Source organism: Carica papaya, chromosome 7 (assembly GCF_054855325.1).
Source record: "Carica papaya isolate Zhongbai chromosome 7, ASM5485532v1, whole genome shotgun sequence".
NCBI lineage: Eukaryota > Viridiplantae > Streptophyta > Magnoliopsida > Brassicales > Caricaceae > Carica > Carica papaya.
In genome coordinates this window covers 23,508,003-23,527,641 of record NC_142315.1, presented here as the reverse complement: position 1 = coordinate 23,527,641, position 19,639 = coordinate 23,508,003, and the positions used below count along the sequence as shown (strand labels likewise).

Here is a 19,639-nt window from a genome sequence, read left to right as displayed (position 1 = left end):
CTCAAACATTAGATAATTTATCCTATTTTTAATTTATAAAAATCTAACAGTTGCATCACAAAATAAATAATTATCAACGAGTTATAAAATAAATATATTTTATTACAAACGTGTAATATAAATTTATTCAAATTATCATAATAATAAATAAAAAATAAAAAATAGTACGACTGAATTAAAAATTTAAGTTAAAAGTACAATTACCAAAAGAGAAGATAACAATTTTTTATTTTTAACATTAAGAGAGTTATCGAATTATATATTATATTTATTATTTTTTGAATATAACATAAATACATCAATAATCACATAATATTTTAAAATATATGATAAGTAAAAATTCAAACAAAATGTAAGATACATAATACAGATTTTTTGAATTAAATAAAAATATTACATTCCATATAAAACTCTAAAAATATATAAGATATCCATCAAGTATCTTCTTAAATTTAACAAGAAATATTATTCATTATTATTTATTTTTTTAATAAGTAAGAAATTATTATAAAAACGATCCTGTAGTCAATGCATATACATTCTAATTACAATATTTAGAAATAAATTTAATAATATGTCTACATTCATTCCGCATATAGTTCTAGTTATTTTATTAAAAAAAAAAAAACTTGGGAATTATATAAATGTCTTATATTTGTTAGAATAATAATATGAATTAAATTACATATAATATAGATGACATTATATTTTTAATAAAAACTAACAATCTAAGTTTGAATTCACATCCCTATTCTGTATAAATTGTATTTTATTTTTTACATAAATTAATTTAAAAAAAAACATTAAATATATTTATTTTCAATGCCTGACAAAAATAAACGAACAAATTATAACAATCAAACTTTAAAGTACCTACTTCTTCTAATTCATACCTATTTAGTATATAATGTACAATAACATTAAAATAAATAACCTCACAAAAAGATTTAAAAAATAATACATATATATATATATGTGTATATAAATACAAATCACAAATACTAATACTCAATTTAAAACATTGTAAACCCATGTAAAAAATTATCCAAATCCACAAATTAACCAGGCCGAACAAAAAGTTCAATTGAACAGATCAATATGGGCCTAGCCTGGTATAAAAAAAATAGATCTTGTTAAAGCGGTCGGCCTCAACAGGCCGAAATAAATTAAGTAATGTTGAATTTGGGTCGGGTTCCGGAGCCTGATCCGTCCAGCCCAATAAACGTATATACTTCACTTTGATAATTTTGTTATTTTTCTAGGCCATGTACTGACAAGAACAAGTTTGAAACTGTTACAGGATTTATTAGTAAGCTATGAGATGTACAAGTGTATTGGGATTTACATAGAAATAAAACATTTCATTTCAAATTATCTTCAAAAAATTATTAAAATTTTAAATATATTATTCTAATTTCACATGAAATTTTTGTTATTGTTTAAATTTTACCCTTTTTTTTGTTACCATTTGTAATTTAAATAAGTGTAAACAAAAAAAAAAAAAAAGATTTAAACTTGTCTAGAGCATAGCTTTGCTTTTGTATTAACAAATGAAAATATAAACCCTAGATAGTAGAAATCAACATAAGAGTAAGATTCAAAATTGATTACCCTGTAAATCAAACTGCAAAAAATCATTTGTTAAATCTTTCATACAGAATATAATTGAGATGCAGGAAGAAAGTGCAAGTAAAATAAAAATTGAATCAAATAATCCACTAGTAAATAAGATCAGCATATTTGAAACATTCTTACCATGACAAGAGAAAATGAAACAAACAGATTTATGGGGTTAGCATGTTCATGATTCTCATAGTGTACAGTAACAATCCGTTTTGTTTTTGTCTCAACATGTACTTGCCCAAAAAATAACAAGAAAGTATCTAAGCTTAATACAAAACAAAAAGAAACAATGTCTTCATATAAAGAAATTGGATAGAAAATGATATAAACTTCTACTACTATGTTGAAATATGTATAAAGAGTATACAAAATGCATTTGTCCTATAGAATATCTGTCTCCTCTGTTCATCACCAAATTGCCTCAGGCAAATAAAAAGCCTGTGGGAAATCCTTAAATCAGTGAAGGGTCAAGTTTAGATATACCTATCTGTTCAATGGTTCTAACTGAACTTCCATTCTTCCGGATAATCGTGACTCTTTATCAGCAAAAGTCCCAGTTGGGCTTAAGAGATCAGTGGAATCATCTTCCCCCAGGTTTCCCAGAACCCAGTTGCTTCTACTAAATATCATCTTTCTCCTTCTTTTTCTTTGCAGGTATTCCAAATAAACAACTACCAAGGCTCCAACTAAAAACCAAATTACTAATGCCCAGTAGAGACTGTGAACATTTTCACCCTTGTACCGATCACCTAAATGCTTCATTCCAGTGAAAAGTGCTACAATGGCTGCCAAAATGGCACCTCTCCCAACAATGACATGGACATACTCCCACAGAAGCCTTTTCGAAGAGATCTCCTCACCATCAGCTTGTTTCTTGGGTCTTAGGTATGCATTCAAAGGTTGAGCACACGCCAAGATTATGGCAGTAATCCCAAACTTGACATGCAGCGAGCTGACAGAGAAACCCCGAAGTTCAGCCACTGCAAAAAGAAAGCCAAGTAGGGCAATTGCTAACCCTGAATACTGCAAGTAAACATGAATCTGGTACCATCCATCACCCTTCACATGTTTCAAGTATCTAGCTGCCAACACTCCACCAGGAAGCAAAATGCCCCAAGCAAGGAACATCATGAACCCATGTACAGCCAATACTGGCCATAAATCTTGCTCGGCCTCTGCAGATCCCCGAATAAGCATCACCCGCACAGGTCTCTGACTCATAGCTGAATGCATATTCCTCTCAGTTAGATGTCCATCTGTCCATTTTGCACCCATAGCCCAAATGACTTTAAGAGGAGTTGTTGGATCAATGAGGTTCTTACATTCCGGCCTAGAACTATGGCTGCATGACGGTTGGAAGGGACGGGTGAACTCCAGTGTTATGATGCCATTTTCAGACTTGCACCTCACATAAGTCAAATTTTCATTTGTTGGATGGATCGCGGATGCATCTTGTCCATCAATCCAGTATGTACTGACCCGTCCTGTTCCATTACTGTCAATCCAGCCAACATAAGCATAGCTATTCACCATTCCATTACCAAACCCTATTGCAAGGTAACCACTTTTCTTCTCACCACGAGCTGCAATAGATAGTGAATCCTCAGATAAGGTCCAAAAGAATTTAACTTGCTGATCGTCCAAGACAACACTGTTATTGTACATATCGGAAAGACCCCCATCAACAACCTCAACTCTCCAACCCATTTTCTGCTCATACACAGATTGATAATAAACTTGATCAGGAGTATTCCTGTCAGGTGCCCAAACCAATTCCATTGGACTTGCTAGAACTCCATGGGCTTCTGGCCCTCCTGCATATATGGTCTCAGTCTTGTTACGCAAGGTGGCATTTCCACCGAGAAAATCAGAGGTAATATAAAAGGCGACATCATGCCCTGCCTGTACTGAGAACTTCACTGGCACCCCTCTTTCCACTCTCAAAACAGGGGCTTCCTTTTTATTAATATACAACACTTTTGAAGGATTTGGAGGATTCAGATAATGTAATGCCGGAGCTGTAGTCACGACAAGAGGTACCTTGGCATCAGCAATTATTAAATCTTGATCCTCCTTATCCTCCGCATCCAGAGGCCCTAAACAGTCATCCACATGCTCTGAAACATTAAGCACCAAATGCCCAAAAGTCTCAGATTCTAAACCACCATGATTCTGGGGAAGATAGTAAGGTCTAATACTGTCTGGTGGCCTTATCAACCCCAAGGCCCAAATGACCGTCATATTCTCGGTATGGTTCACAGGCAAATCATATTTCTCATGAACAGAATTCAATGACCTTCTATACCTAATAAAGGATACCCCATCTTTCCTGTGCCCATAAATCAATTTCGTATTATTCACTGAACTGGCCTGGTTAGATCCTTGATATAGAACATCAGGACAAACCCCTAAAGCAGAACCATTGTTCTTCACAATACACTCACTGTACTTTGTTATGTAAAAATCATCAGCAAATGGCAGACCCTCCTCTGTAAAACCCGTCACCGCCACATCGGCACCAAGCATTAGCTCGAAAGAGGAATTAGGGTTTGCCCACCCGAACGCCAAGTAATTCTGGAATGCAGTGGCGGCCTCTAAGCCAATGTCAATAGAATCATCCTCTAAATTCAAAGTCCACCTAAGCCTATATTTTTCAGAAAGTACCATACAGTTCTCAAACATCGTAGGCGCCAAAACCCGAGACCTATTTTCTTTTCCAGAAACCGCTTCGCCGCTGGAAGGTGATGGCGCCGAATCCGGACTTTGGCCAATACCCGAACCCGAACTGTTTGGCAGCAAAATATGTCCGAAATCTGATGCAGTAGGTTTATCCCAGACGGAGAGAACCCGGATCCGGTCCCAAGTTATGTTCTTCATCAGAGGCACGGTAAACGATGCATTTTTGTAGGTTCCATTGAGTTTGTGTTCGGAGATAATGAAGCCGCCGGTGAGGTTCGCGAAATCAGATGCAACCGCGCCCCACCAGTGAACATCTGATCCGGGTAACATATCGAACCCGGAAACCCTAAACGAGCAATCGTCGATTACCGTAAAACGACCTCGCAATTGGTGTTGGAGCATAGTGACCTCAGATTCGAACCCGATCAAGGAGCTCTTATTGGAGCACTCATGGGCCGGATCGGCACATGACAAGAAGATGAATAAATTGAACAGAAACGCGAAGAGGAGAAGCGTTTCGTAATTGCACATGGCGGAAGAGATACAGACCTATTCGGGTCCTCTGCGTTAGGATCCGAAGTGCAGACAAAACAAGGAGGACGAAATGGTAAGACAACCAACTGACCTGCGGTGAACTGGCGAAGGAAGGAGATTGAAAGGGAAGCGAGTTAAGATGACACGAGTTAGAGGAAGAAACGAGTCTCGTACTCGGCTTCCAACCATGCGCGGAGTTGGTTGGAACTTTCCTACGCGCACTTACGCAGGTTTTCTGGTGGAGGGGAGAGAGAGGAGAGGGAGAGAGAGAGAGGAATGCACTAGAGGAGTGGCAACTTTGTAATTATGGAGGATATTTTGGGTAAAATGGTTAACCTGAGTCGTTACTTACGAGTTACGAGTCTTCATTTCATAGCAACAGGGTCAGTTGGATCCAGAAATTTTTCTGTTTTTCTCTGTTTCCGTCTCAAACCCGAATGGATAGTGGGACGGCTTTAATATTCTCTTTATTTAATTCAAATAGTCTTACTTTATATTTTTATAATATATTTAAGTATTCTTAGAGCTTATAAACAGAGATTTAATATTAGAATAAACAGAGAAGAATTCTTTTTGAAGACTGGGGAAGAACAAAATTGAAAACGAATGAATTTATTGTTGTTTGTATTTGAAATAAATTACTTAAGGTCCTAAACTTCATCCAGAGGTTTTTATTTGTTCTAAAAAATTAAAGGACGACTAACAATAGAAGAAGATAGTTTATTACTTATACTTAATTATAAATAAAAAAAGAAATTCAGTTAGAATCTTAATTATTATCGTTAAAAAAAAATTATAATAAATAAATAGCATATTTCATTTTCTTGAACTCAAACGTTCTAGTTAAACACGGTAGTAAAATAATTCCGTAACTCACAGACTTTTTACAGAGTAGTTTGCTGAAACGATGATGAATTGATATTATTTTTATTGTAAATAGATATTCCTGAATTTCATAGTAGAAGAATTTATTAAAACCAAATTCAGTTTTATCTACAAATAAGAAATAATGCTAGCAAACTTTTCAAGAAAAAAATTAGTACCAGAAAACTTGAAGAAATAACGCACCTAGACTTGCATGCATTAGGGATGAGGGGCACACAGGGAGGCTACAAAAACAGCATATTTTCCATCACTGTTCTGCCAGTTGAATGCAAATTTCCCCTTCTTTAGTGGATAGAGTGAGAGGTGAAGAAAGAAAGAAAGAAAACAACTACTTACAGGTAAAACTAACATTTTTTACACTCTTCTATATGACATTTCTGCTGATACAGTGTAAACTTCTCTCCGTCTTCACATTTGTTTAGGATAGAGTAAAATATCATGGTAGAAGTAGAAGCAAATAAGGTAAAATGGGTGAATGTGAAGTCAACACTTAACAGGATCACAAATTTCACAATGATCTTCCTGTAAAATCCCAGGCAGGGTATATCCCATCATCGAAGAAATGAAGTTGTGCAAATATGAAGATATAATGTAAGGAAAAAATGGTATCCATGAATATACATCCCCTTCACACGATGACATCACTATTCATTTCCTCATATAGTATAGAAAGGATTAGTCCAACCATGTTTTCTGCTTCTTGTAGAAATTACTTCTCAAGCACAATGAATTTGATGCAATTCCATCAAGAGGGTAGCTAAGCATGTTTCAAGCTCAACTCTTTTTGTGATAAGGTGTCTAATTGGGGCAGGAAATTAACTCTTTCCTTTCCAATCAGAAGTTTCAGAAAAGGAATTCTCCAATAAGAGACATGAAGAACAATAAATCATAAGAGTTGATACATAAAAGATAAAACAACATTTAAATGGTAAAGAGAAATGAGCAGAAGTTGGAAATCATTAACATTATTATTGAAACACTAACTTCAGTAATTTACAAGAAACTCAAACTACAAAACCTATCAAGGTTTTTCAGTTACAGATCAACCAAAGGATAAAAGTCACAACTAAAGCAACAATCTTTTGCCATCGTATACAAAGAGAATTCAGTCTCACATTTGAGTAGTCTACACAAATCTATCAATCCCCCATTATTTTTAATTTCAATTGGTAGTATTCTGTCCGTTCTCGACACCGAGTCCATACAAAACACCAGCATACTTCTCTGTTGAGCCGCTGAAAAAGCTATCCCTCAACTTCCTGTAAGTGCAAGATGTGAGTAGACTATCGGAGCCTGCTTGATGGCAAATACCAACTCTTTCCACCTCCAGTAACTCGGCAAGCTTGTTCAATCCACCATGAAGGCTATTGCAGAACTTCATCAAATGCTTGATATCATATACCATGGGAAAATACATGTTAATCAAATCAAAGAACCCTGCTTGAGAATCCGGCAAATTCCTGCATGTCAACAACTTCAGCAAATATCCGAAATCATACCCACTATGAAAGGTAACCCAATGGACATTATCATTCAATACAATCCCCGACGACATCAAAAGCTCACCAAACCGATTGACATCAATACCCTTTTCATTATTCTTCTTAAAATCAATTCCGCATTGGCGCAACAACTCAATGGAATCACTTGCGAATATATCTTCCGTTACATTAAATTCCCTGAAATTGAACTGCCAAATGCAGAACTTATCGGTTCCACAAGTAGGAAGACTCCCATTTTCGTCGGAGAAAGTGAGACCCAACTGGATCAACTTCAACATATCAACATTATCTTTCAAAGTTTGGTAGTTATAGTCACTAATGTTCTTGAAATTCCCTACTGGGCGCAAAACCACGCCGGGAAACTCAGTGTCCATCGCAACATAATTATATGTGTCAACAATTTCACGAATCAGAGCAAACTCTTCGTCAAGGTTATCGTTCCAAACCTCTCGAATTTGAATTGAATCGCTTTTCAGTAAAACCGACATTTCCAATCAATCAACAAAGTCAAAAGTACAACCAAACCCAGATCTGTAAACAAACATAAGTACTCAGACACTCAAGAACCTGTAACTTGGCCGCTGGGGCTGCAGTGAGTTGAACTCCAGAACCGTACCCTTTTTTCAGGCTATCAAGAGAGATCTAAAACAAAACAAATAGAACAAAACATATGTCAATAGACAAAGTCGAATTATATGAACCACGAGGCTAATTGCCGAAACCCTAGATAGCTAAACAGAATCGAAAAGGAAAGTGAAAGCAGACGAGATCTAACCTTGGAACTACGAAATTGAGCCTTACAAATTGCAGATCTCGAGCTTGCGGATGCGCAACTTGTGGTTTCCTCGAAGAGAGATTCATAGGTCAACGAAATACAGAGGGAGCGAGAGGAAGATAGACGGGGGCTTCGAGCTCTTTATTCTGTGTCTTCTGAAGGACTTCAAAGACAGTGGTTAAAACAGGAGGAAAGTGATTGTGCCCAGCTACTGAGTCAGAAAACGAGGGCGTTTTATATTTGGAAATGATACTTAAAAACGACGGCGTTTGTTGGATTTTTTCCGTGTTCACAATCACAGCCATGATTGCCTGCCAAAAAATCATGGAAATCGCTTCTGTTTTCTGTAATTGAATTAACGGTTAACCAAGTTGGGGTTTAAATTAAATCCAATTCAGATTCACCATAATCCAAAAACTAATATTTTTCTAATTTCCTGTGCATTAAAATTAAAAAAATCAGTTTGGTACGTATTAAAATACTTTTTTGAGTGTTTATTTTTAAATTTAAAAGTATTTTATTTTCAAAGATATATATTTTAATTAACAATTAACAAATGATAGAAAAGTAAGGATGAAGTTTGAAATTTTTTACTCAATTTTTATTTAATTAATAAATTTTATTTATTTTATATACTCAATTTTGTAAACACATATTTTAGTTTCATATGATAATAACTAAATTATATGAATACATACTTTAAATTGGACATTAAATTAAAATTAAAATTATAAATATTTTCTTTAATTTCTCATTATATTTATATTATAATATGGTTTTAAAAAATTATGTAGATTTCATAAATACGTAGTTTTTACATTAGTGGTGGATAAACACATTCATATACACGTGTGAAGTTATAAAATAAATATTAAATCATGGAATTATTTCTACACAATTTTAAGCACACAATACTTGGCTCCATCAAAATAATGTACACAATTTCCATTAACTCAATTTTGGAACTTTGTTTATATGTGAGTTAGGTCTGTATAAATTATAATATATTATAAAATATTAATATAAATATACGTGTCAAAATAGATAATAACATAAATATCATAAATTTAAATTTTATTAAATATATAAAATTTATTATTTTATTAATATGTTATTGAATAGCAGTGATTAATTATAATATTTAATTTATTATAATTAAAAATTTAATTAATTAGTATATTATTATAATATTAAATTTTAATAAATTTATTATCTTTTTAAAAAATATATTTTATTGTATGTAAAATCTAGATAGGCACAATAATTAAAAATCCGATTTAGAATTTTGACAAAAGTTCACAGTAAATATAATTATTATAATGCATTTTGAGGTCATATTTATTATTAAAAAGAACAAATAGTGTTGAGGAAAAAAAAAAAGACAAAATAGCCTGTAAAATTCTGAATCCATGAATATTTTAGCTGAGTAATCATCTGTAATAAATAAATAAATAAAATTGTAGGCATATTAGATATAGTATATATTCTAGCACATGTTAGATAAAGACAGATATTTATCATCCTATATGGAAGCGAACACAAGCATTTGTCCTGTCAATTTGTAAGTACACACACCAATCTGATCTGATCTTTCAGGTGACTCAGCAGATTATTGGACTAAAATAATACTCTTTAAATATTATATATGCATGTGATGATTATTGGTGACAAGTAATACATGTTCATCCAACGTTGATTCAGCTACTTTTATTTTTCTGGGTATTCAACAACTTATACAAAATTCATTAAATAAATTAAGAATCATAAAAATATCAAACTAAAATATGTTTCATAGTTTTTGGTTAATGTTTATATATTTTTTATAAAAAAAAAATATATTTGTACTAAGATAAACTTAAAAAACGTGCTAATTATTTTTAAATTGAAACACCTATTAGTTTTTTTGAATACTAATTAATAAAATTAAATTTTTTGTCTTATAAAATTTTACGAACCAATTATAAACAACAAATTAAATTTAAGAAATTCTTAAGTTTATTTTATGTTTTTTTTTAGTATTTTAATAATTATTTTAAAAAATATAATAAATGTATGCACTCAAAGTATTTCCTATATATTTTAAATTTTAAATTAACCAAACATGATCAATTATTTGACAATGTAAAGAACTAATTTTTGTAAAACTATATTCCGCTAATCAATTCAATATAGAATTATGGACATTCATAGCATGGCTAAATTAATACAATACCTTATGATATATAAATCATATATCCCCAAGTTATTGAGTATCTTTATTTAATAAACGAGTAGAAGTACAAATACACTCTAATTAAAAAATAAACATACATTAATAATTGATAGTTGATGCCCCGCCACCTGTGCACATCGTGCTTTCCACTTATCTATAAATTGTGCTTAAATATAGTTTTAATTTTTGTACAGTTTTTTTAATTTTAATTTTAATTTAGTATTTATACCTTAAAAAATATTTAAGTTAAATTCTCTCACACCCGGTTCTGGAATTTAGCTCAAGATAAATTTTTTCAACTTATATAATATATATTAATATAATTAATTTTTATTTTAATTTAAATTTTATTAATTTTTTTAAATGAATTATGAATAAAATTAAAAATAATTCTGAAAAAAAATTGGTGAAATTATGAATAGGAGAGGTATTTTTTAACGAAAATTTGAAAACATGGAGTGAAATTGCAAAAAAAAAAAAATATATATATGGCCACGTGGAATGAACACGTCAACAGTCACGACGAACCAGAAAATACCGCGTGGTGAAGACGCTGACATCTGCTCCACACAGGAGACCATGCGGGTGATCCACGTGTTTGGGCAATCTGACGGTCCAAATCACATATCGTGTGTACGAACGACTCGGATATGTTTTTCCTTCAGGTGTGATCGAACAGTTAGATCCAATCCGATCATACGGTTCAGATTCAATCTCCGAATAAGAATGATCCAATTGACGGGAGAAAGCTACATGTCTCCTCACAGACGACTCAGATAAACTCGGAGAAAGTATTTAGATATCGGTTCTAGGGACCCCTAACACTAGTTGTACTAGTCCTCCGTGGAGAATAAGAAGAAGGGCGGTCGGAAAAGAAACCGATCGTCGTTGTCGCCGCACCGAAACCACTGCCAATGCCAAAACAGGTTAACCGGATAGGGACCCCAGCCGTGAGGGAGGATCGGCAGAGCTGCCGCACTCGAAGACCCCCTGCCAGTTTACGGGTAAAATTGGTCAAAATCGGCAAGGTCGAGGCGAATCACTGTCGTGGGCCACAGAGCCGGCGCCAGAGCACGATAGTGGCACTGTGTCGGAACCTTGAAATTGGTCGAAAAGAAAAAATTCAGGAAACTAAGGGGTCGTCAGGAGGTGTAATGGAGAGCACAGTATTTCAGACACTGATTTGGGGTAAGAATCTCTCACTTTTTTTTCCTGTTACGTTAAATTGAAACTTAAAAATTGATAATACTATATTTTGTGAAAATTAGAAAACCTTAAAAGTAATTACAGGTCAGTAGTTGAGACAAAACCGGTCAGTGCATATTTGCCCCAGTTTACTAGTTATTTTCTCCTATATTGCTCAAAGTGCTTATCATTATAATTTTGTACCTTAAATTGCTAGTTTTAATTATTTTCTCGATTATTTGGTAATTGTATATCCCTTATTTGTTGATTTATTTTACAATAAATGTCTAAATCGTTTTTCTTGTTGTATGTATTGCCTATTTGTATGACTCACCGTTGATCTGTAAATATGAGATATTTGTATGTAACTGGTAATTGATTAATGGTATGAATTTATGTATAAAAGGCTTACTGGGTACCTTAGAAAATGGTGGGCAGATCGGTACATAGGAAACCCTACCGTGGACATTACATCCATCAGAAATGGCTGAGAAGTCCCTAGAAGGGTTTGGGAGATATAGTTTACGCTCATACCGGATGAAGTATTGAAACAATGATATGTTTGGCACCCATTACAGGAGGGGGTATGAGGACGGCTGGTTAATAGACAAATTTAGATATTTGGTTCACGCATAGGGGGACATCCCTATGAACCTTATAGGTACCAGTAAATAGGTAAAAATAAAAGTTATTATTTTTGTCCATTTGTATATGAAATTATAATATTATTTGAATTATTGTCCTTATAGGTCGATTTTAGAAACTCGTAACAGTAAGTATGGAATAAATAGTTTTATGTTAAATGAATTTATTTAATAAAACAAATGGTTTAATTAGTTATTTTATAATTTTTACAAAATTTTAGTTTTTCGTGTTAGTGATTAGTATGATATTTTTACTGGGATATTGTAGTTAATCCCTCTATTTAACTATTTCAGATAAAAAAAACTAAAATTTAGATCCTAAACAGTAAAAGAGTTGCAAATAAAAGTTATATCTCACACCCTATCAAAGTTGTTAGTGGAGGCTAACCCCATAGGATTTTAACTTTATTTATGTTATGTTATTTTAACTCTTATAAAAAATAGATATTTCTGTAACTTTATTGAGCATCATAAATTACTGTGTAAAAAATGTAAATCCTAATTATTATTTACTTATGTTATTTTAATATATATTCTTTTCCATAAAAATTAAATTTTTACAAATTCGCTATACTGTTACTTGTCGATAAAATAGTCATTTATAATTACTTTACTTTCTCTTCATAGTTTTCTCGCCATAAATCAATTTTCTTCTATTATGTGACAATTAAATTATGTGACCACATAAAGATTTAAAAAAAATAAATCATGTGACTAGGTAAACAAATACATGGAATAAATATAAATAACATCAACATCCATTAAATGATATGAATTAATTCATATATTTTTTAAAATATAAGTACTAATTTGTGGTAAGTTTTTTTTAAAAAGACTGAATCAAATAAAAATAAATAATATAATAAAAAATTTATTTGAAGCCAATAAATAAATTTTCTGTTTTTTGGAAATTTGACCATAATAATCAAATATTGGATATACATCATCCGAGTTCTCGCGGGCCACGAAATAATTATTGCAGATCATTACCCACATTTTTTTAATGCGTTTTGCACACAATTTCCAACGACCTGATTTAATTTAACTTCAAAATAGAATAGCAGGGCTTTCATAGCTCAGTTGGTTAGAGCACCCGTTTAGTAAGCGGGAGGTCTTGAGTTCAACTCTCAATGAAAGCAGTGTCATATAAAGCACTTTAATTTTTCCTTTTACCTTTTATAGAGTAAATCCATAATTTACCATGAAATATAAGAAGAGCATTTTTGTTTATAATAAAAGCAATATGGCATGTAAAACCATATTCTATTGACAATGAATCATGGACTTGATTCCAACCTAGACAATTTATAATTTAGTTTTTGTGTTGTAAAAATATATTAAAATATCATAGGAGACTTCATAATTCAAATCTAGATAATTATTAAAAAAAATTGTAGTACCCGAAATTAATTTTTTAATTTACGAATTTTTATTTATGAATTTATAATTTAGTTTTTGTGTTGTAAAAATGTATTAAAATATCATGGGAGACTTCATAATTCAAATCTAGATGATTATTTAAAAAAATTGTAATACTTGAAATTAATTTTTTTAAAAATTTAAAATTATTGTATAAAATATAATTTTTTAATTTATGAATTTTTATTTAATGTAAAAATTAGAAAAAATAGGTGGATAATGAAATTAAAAATAATTTTAGAAAAAATGAGTGAAAAATTGGATTATGGAGTATTTTTGAAAGAAAAATCAGAAACTGAGAATCAAAACGTAATTTAAGAAAAATGTGTTATGTAGGATTGCCCAATCAGCAGGCCCGACAAACCGGAGCGCGCTGCGTGACAAGGCAAGCTGATGTAGTACCATGCGGGAGGCTACGCTGACAATCTGCGTGCCCGCGATCGAACGGTTCAGATTTGTTCCCGCGCACGTGGACAGTCCGTATCCGTTTATTCCTCAGGCGCGATCGTACGGTCCAGTTCAAATTGTGATAAACGATCTAGATTCATTTTCAATTTAAATGCAATCAGAAAGTCGAGATCAAACGCAATGGACAGTTCAGATTAAAGGGAGACAGGTATAAATACCTCACTTCACACTGAACCCTAACCCTAGCCGCTAGCCCCCCGCTAGAGAAGGGAGCTGACCGCTGCCCGCCGTCGCACTGGATCCACCTCCGACCGCCAAAAAAGATAAAAAAAAATTTTATTTGCTCGAAATTTGATTTTGAACACCTCCTCATGGTCAAATTAGAGCAAAATGACCGGTGGATGAGACAGAAATTGCGGGTAAAGCCCAGCGGCGGTGCCGCAGGAAAAATAAAAAATTGTCTCTGATGAGACCCTTTCCGATTCCCGTTTCATGCGATTTTTCTACCATTGTATTCACCATTTTTTTTTCACAGGTTGACCAAAGAAAAACGTCCAACCGCGAAGGTGAGCCGGCAGAGCCACCACATCAGAAAACTCCGCCGCTGGTAAGCATCTATTTTTTGACTTTTTTTGACCAACCGAGCCTCCTTAATGTGTTTTCTCTGAGGGATGAATATTAAACTGGCCAAAATTGGCTGAAAATGGCAAATCCGAGGCAAACTGCGCGCGGGTGGCAGTGTCATCGCCGGAGCGCGACGGTGCCGCTGTGCCGAAATTCTGAAATTGGTTGAAAAAGGGTTTTAACACCAATTTTGAATTTTTTATAGCATTTCTAGGTATTTGGAGCGTGTTTTAATCTCAGAAGAAAAATTCAGAGAATCTAGAAATTGCGGTGAAAATAGATAAATGAATTGTCTCTGATGAGGCCCTTCCCGATTCCTGTTTCATGCCATTTTTCTACCATTGTATTCACCATTCTATTTTTCACAGGTTGACCCAAGAAGAACGCCTAACGGAGAAGGTGAGCCGGCGGAGCCACCACATCGGAAAACTCTGCCGCTGGTAAATTTTTATTTTTTGACTTTTTTTGACCAACTGAGCCTCCTTAATGTGTTTTCTCGAAGAGATGAATATTAAACTGGCCAAAATTGGCTGAAAATGGCAAGTCCGAGGCAAACCGCGCGCGGGTGGCGGTGTCGTCACCGGAGCACGACGGTGTGGCTGTGCCGAAATTCTGAAATTGGTTGAAAAAAGGGTTTTAACACCAGTTTTGAATTTTTTATGGCATTTCTAGGTATTTGGAGCGTGTTTTAATCTCCGAAGAAAAATTTAGGGAACCCGAAAATTGCAGTGAAAATAGATAAATGAATTACAGAATAGTGGATTCATCCGATATAGTGTATCCCCTTGAGGTGCGGGAGTCACATTTGCAAAGAAAGGGAATGGGACGTTAAGGTTATGTATTGACTACAGAGGACTGAACAGGGTCACGATCAAGAGTAAGTACCCCCGAACCCAGGATCGATGATCTTTTTGATCAGTTGCAGGGTGCCTAGGTCTTCTCCAAAATATATATGCGTTCAGATTACCATCAAGTAAAGATCAAGGCAGAAGACATTCCTAAAACAGTTTTTCGAGCCCGATATGGACACTGTGAGTTCTTAATTATGCCATTTGTACTAACCAACGCATTAGCCATCTTCATGGATTTGATGAACATGATTTTCAGATAATTCCTGAATCAGTTCTTCATTGTATTTATAGATGATATCCTATTCTATTCATAAAGCAAAAAAGAACACGTTCACCATTTGACTCAGGTTTTACAGGTTCTCAGAGAAAAGAAGTTGTATACAAAGTTGAGTAAGTGTGGGTTCTGACTCGAGCAAACTACCTTTTATGACAAATCATATCAAGGGATGAAGTATCAGTGAACCACGAAAAAGTTAAGGTCGTACTTAGCTGGGAAAAATTAACATCAGTTAAGGAGATTCATAGCTTTTTGGGAATGACAAGTTATTACCGTAGGTTTATTGAAGGATTTTCTAGCATAACCGCTTATTTGACTCGACTCACAAAGAAGAACGTCAAGTTTGAGTAAAATGAGGACTATGAAATGAGTTTTTCAAAACTAAAGAAATGATTGACTACTGCACCTGTGTTGGCCTTGCCGAGTGAGATAGGGAGATATATTGTTTATAGTGATGCCTCCTACCTAAGGTTGGATTGTGTTCTGATACAATATGGGAAGGTCATAGCTTATGGGTCTAAGCAGTTGAATAGTCATGAGAAAAACTACCCCACTCATAACTTAGAACTTGCTGCGATTATCCACGCCTTGAAGACTTGGAGCCATTACTTGTACGGGGAGACCTTTCAGATCTATACTGACCACAAGAGCTTAAAATATATATTCACTCAAAAGGATCTCAACATGCGTCAGAAAAGATGGATCAAACTCCTCAAAGACTACGATTGCAACATCTTATATCACCTGGATAAGGACAACGTGGTAGCCAACACACTCATCAGAAAAAATGTAGGTATATTAGCTCACTTAATGGTTTCAGAATATAGGGCTATAGAGGCCGCACAACAGGTACAACTCCAGGACCTGAAGAGAGTTACATGCTTAGCCCATCTGACTGTTCAACCTGAGTTGATCTAGAGAATAAAGAAAGCTCAATCCGCTGATTCCATCATAGGAGCCCTCAAGAAAGATGCAGAACATGGAGTAAATTTAGATTTTCGAGTCTCTGCCGATGAGTTTGTTTAGATTTCAGAATAGGGTGTGTGTTCCATGTGACAATGAGCTGAAAATAGACATAATGACCGAAACTCATAGCTCAAAGTTTGCCATGCATCCCGGAAGTACTAAGATATATCAAAGTATGCGACCCCAATTTTAGTAGAATGGAATAAAAAGAGATATGGCCGATTTTGTTTCCAAGTGTTTGGTATGTCAGTAAGTCAAGGTAGAGCATCAACGCTCAGGTGGGCTACTTTAGCCATTACTAATTCTAGAGTGGAAGTGAAAACATATCACAATTGATTTCGTGACAGGATTTGCTAGGAAACACTCGGGACATGATGCCATTTGGGTAATTATTGACTGACTCACTAAGTTTTCTCACTTTTTGGCCATCAGAATGACCGACCCCTTGGACAAGCTAGTAAGAATGTATATTCGAGAGATAGTCAGGTTACATGTTAGTGACAGTAGTGTCTGACAGGGGTACAAGATTTACTTCTTGGTTCTGGTCTAGTTTTCAGCAAGACATGGGAACGAAACTATCCCTTACTACTACATTCCACCATCAGACTGATGGATAATCAGAAAGGACGATCTGCACACCAGAGGATATGCTCCAAGCTTGTGTTCTTGACTTCGAGGGCCATTGGAACGATCATTTACTCCTAATAGAGTTCGTCTACAGTAATAGTTATCAAGTAAATATCGATATGGCTCAGTATGAGGCATTGTATGCCCGCCAATGCAGATCGTCGATCTGTTGGGAAGAGGTGGGTGATAAAAAATTATTCGGTCCAAACGTTGTGGAGGAGATTACGACTAAAATAGCTAAGATCAGAAAGAACATCCAGACGGCTCAGAGCAGGTAAAAGAGTTTTGTGGATATCCGAATGAGGGATTTAGAATTTGAGAAATGTGATTGAGTATTCCTTAAGGTCACTCCTTTTAAGAGAATCAATAGGTTTGGCAAGATGAAAAAACTAAATCCTCGGTTTATTGGGTCATTTGAAATTTTAGATAGAATTAACACTGCCGCTTACAGACTGTCACTGCCTCCAGAACTATCCAGAGTCCATAATGTGTTCCATGTGTCCAGACTACGAAAATACAACTCGTACATCTCTCACATCTTGACCCACGAGCCCATTTCTCTCTAGGAGGATCTGTCATACGAGGAGGTATCAGTCGGTATTATGGACCGAAAGAGCGGAGTACTCCACAACTAGAAAATTCACTTCGTTAAGGTCCTATAGCAGAATCACACACAGGGAGAGGCCACATGAGAGCTAGAATCAGACTTCAGAGCTAGTATACTCAACTGTTTAATTGGGTGAGAGAGAGACAAATTTGAAAGACCAAATTTTTTTTAAGGGGGTAGAGTTGTAATACTCGGAATTAATTTTTAAAAAAATTAAAATTAATATATAAAATATAATTTTGTAATTTATAAATTTTTATTGAATGTAAAAATTAAGAAAAATAGGTGAAAGATGAAATTGAAAATAATTTTAGGAAAAATGGGTGAAAATTTGGATTATAGGGATGTTTTTGAAAGAAAAATATGAAACTGGGGGTGTAACACACAATTTATTATTTTTATTATTTTTATATATATTAGAATTTTAGTTTAATTTTTTAATATTTAATTTATAAGGTTTTAATTTAATTGAATTTAATGAAAATAAAAATAATAATAATGATAAAATAGGGTAAAATTATTTTTGGGATTTAATTGAAATTGATTTTGGGAAAAAAGGGTGAAAATTTGGATTCTCAGGGTGTTTTTGAAAAGAAAATCAGAAACTGAGGGTCAAAACGTAATTTAAAAAAGTTGTGCCACGTCAGCAGCCACGTTAGCAGCCCAGTCAGCGGCCTCAGCCAACCAGAACACGCCGCGTGGCAAGGAAGCTGACGCGGGAGACCACGCGGACAGAGCTGCGTGAGCGATCCGCGTGCACCCGATCGAACGGTCCAGATCTCACGCGTGCGGACAGCCCAGATCTCACACGCACGGGCGGCCTAGATCTCACGCGTGCGGACGACCCAGATTGAATCACGCACGAACGGCCCAGATCACATCACGATGGACGACCCAGATTTATTCTCATTTTAATCGCGATCGGACGGTCTAGATAAAAACGTGATGGACGGCTGAGATTAAAAGGGAAAGGTTATAAATAACCTCACCCACACCCGACCCCAAACCTTAGCCGCCAGTGCCTCGCCGGAGAAGAAGAACCAGACGCCGGAGGAGCCAGCCGCCGCCACCCGCCACCGCACTAGAGGGTTTTCCGACCGCCAAATGAGGTAAATTTTCTCTCATTGTCTCGTTTTTCTATGCTGAATTCGTCTATGGCCAAATTAGAGCCAAACCACCGGCCAATCGATAGAAAAACACTGCCGAAGTCCAACGGCGCCACCGCGGCTTTCCTCAATTTTTGCCTTTGATGAGACCCTTTCCGACTCCCGTTCGATGCAATTTTTACACCACTGTGATCACTGTCCATTTCTCTACAGGTTGACCGGAGCAAAACATCAAACCGCGACTCGCATCGGAGAAGCCGCCGCACCCGAGAGTACTGCCGCCGGTAAGTCTCGATTTTTCGTGATTTTTTGGCCCACCGAGGGCCCTAGGGTTGTTTTATCGCAGGAACCAATGCAAGTTTGGCCGAATTCGATCGAAAATGGCCAAAAACGGCCAACTCAAGGCGGATCACCACCGCGGGCGACAGTGTCGTCACCGGAGCACGGCAGAGCCGCCGTGTCGGAATTCTGATATTGGCCGAAAGGGGCCCTAGGTCTTATTTGGGATTTTTTTGCGATACGTGCAGGTACCGGTAGTGCGTTTTTATCCCAAAAAAAATTTAGAGAATTTAGGAACAGCCTGTATACGCACTGTAGAGCCGATTTCAGACCCTGAAACAAGTAAGGATCTCTCACCCTATTTCGTATCACGACATTAAAGCTTAATAAATGATAAAACGGTATTTTATGACTTTATAGATATGTATAATTGATT

General features: G+C 35.1%; 1 protein-coding gene, 1 non-coding gene and 1 pseudogene across 3 annotated transcripts; 1 reads left to right on the top strand and 2 right to left on the bottom strand.

Annotated features, from left to right (window-relative positions):
- Positions 1–1,897: 1,897 nt before the first annotated feature.
- LOC110809235 (DOMON domain-containing protein / dopamine beta-monooxygenase N-terminal domain-containing protein) lies at positions 1,898–4,969 on the bottom strand. Its single transcript, XM_022034997.2, has one exon. It carries the CDS (start codon positions 4,831–4,833, stop codon positions 2,107–2,109), a length of 2,727 nt encoding a protein of 908 aa, XP_021890689.2. The 5' UTR covers positions 4,834–4,969; the 3' UTR covers positions 1,898–2,106.
- A 1,701-nt stretch (positions 4,970–6,670) lies between these two features.
- On the bottom strand, positions 6,671–8,204 carry LOC110809238 (putative CCR4-associated factor 1 homolog 7 pseudogene; annotated as a pseudogene). The gene is made up of 2 exons (XR_015813283.1): positions 7,999–8,204; positions 6,671–7,865 (listed from the first exon to the last, which is right to left on the bottom strand). The product of XR_015813283.1 is annotated as a putative CCR4-associated factor 1 homolog 7 pseudogene (transcript).
- Positions 8,205–13,104: 4,900 nt separating this feature from the next.
- Positions 13,105–13,178, top strand: TRNAT-AGU (transfer RNA threonine (anticodon AGU)). The gene has a single exon. It is a non-coding gene; the product is annotated as a tRNA-Thr (tRNA).
- The last annotated feature ends 6,461 nt before the right edge of the window (positions 13,179–19,639 follow it).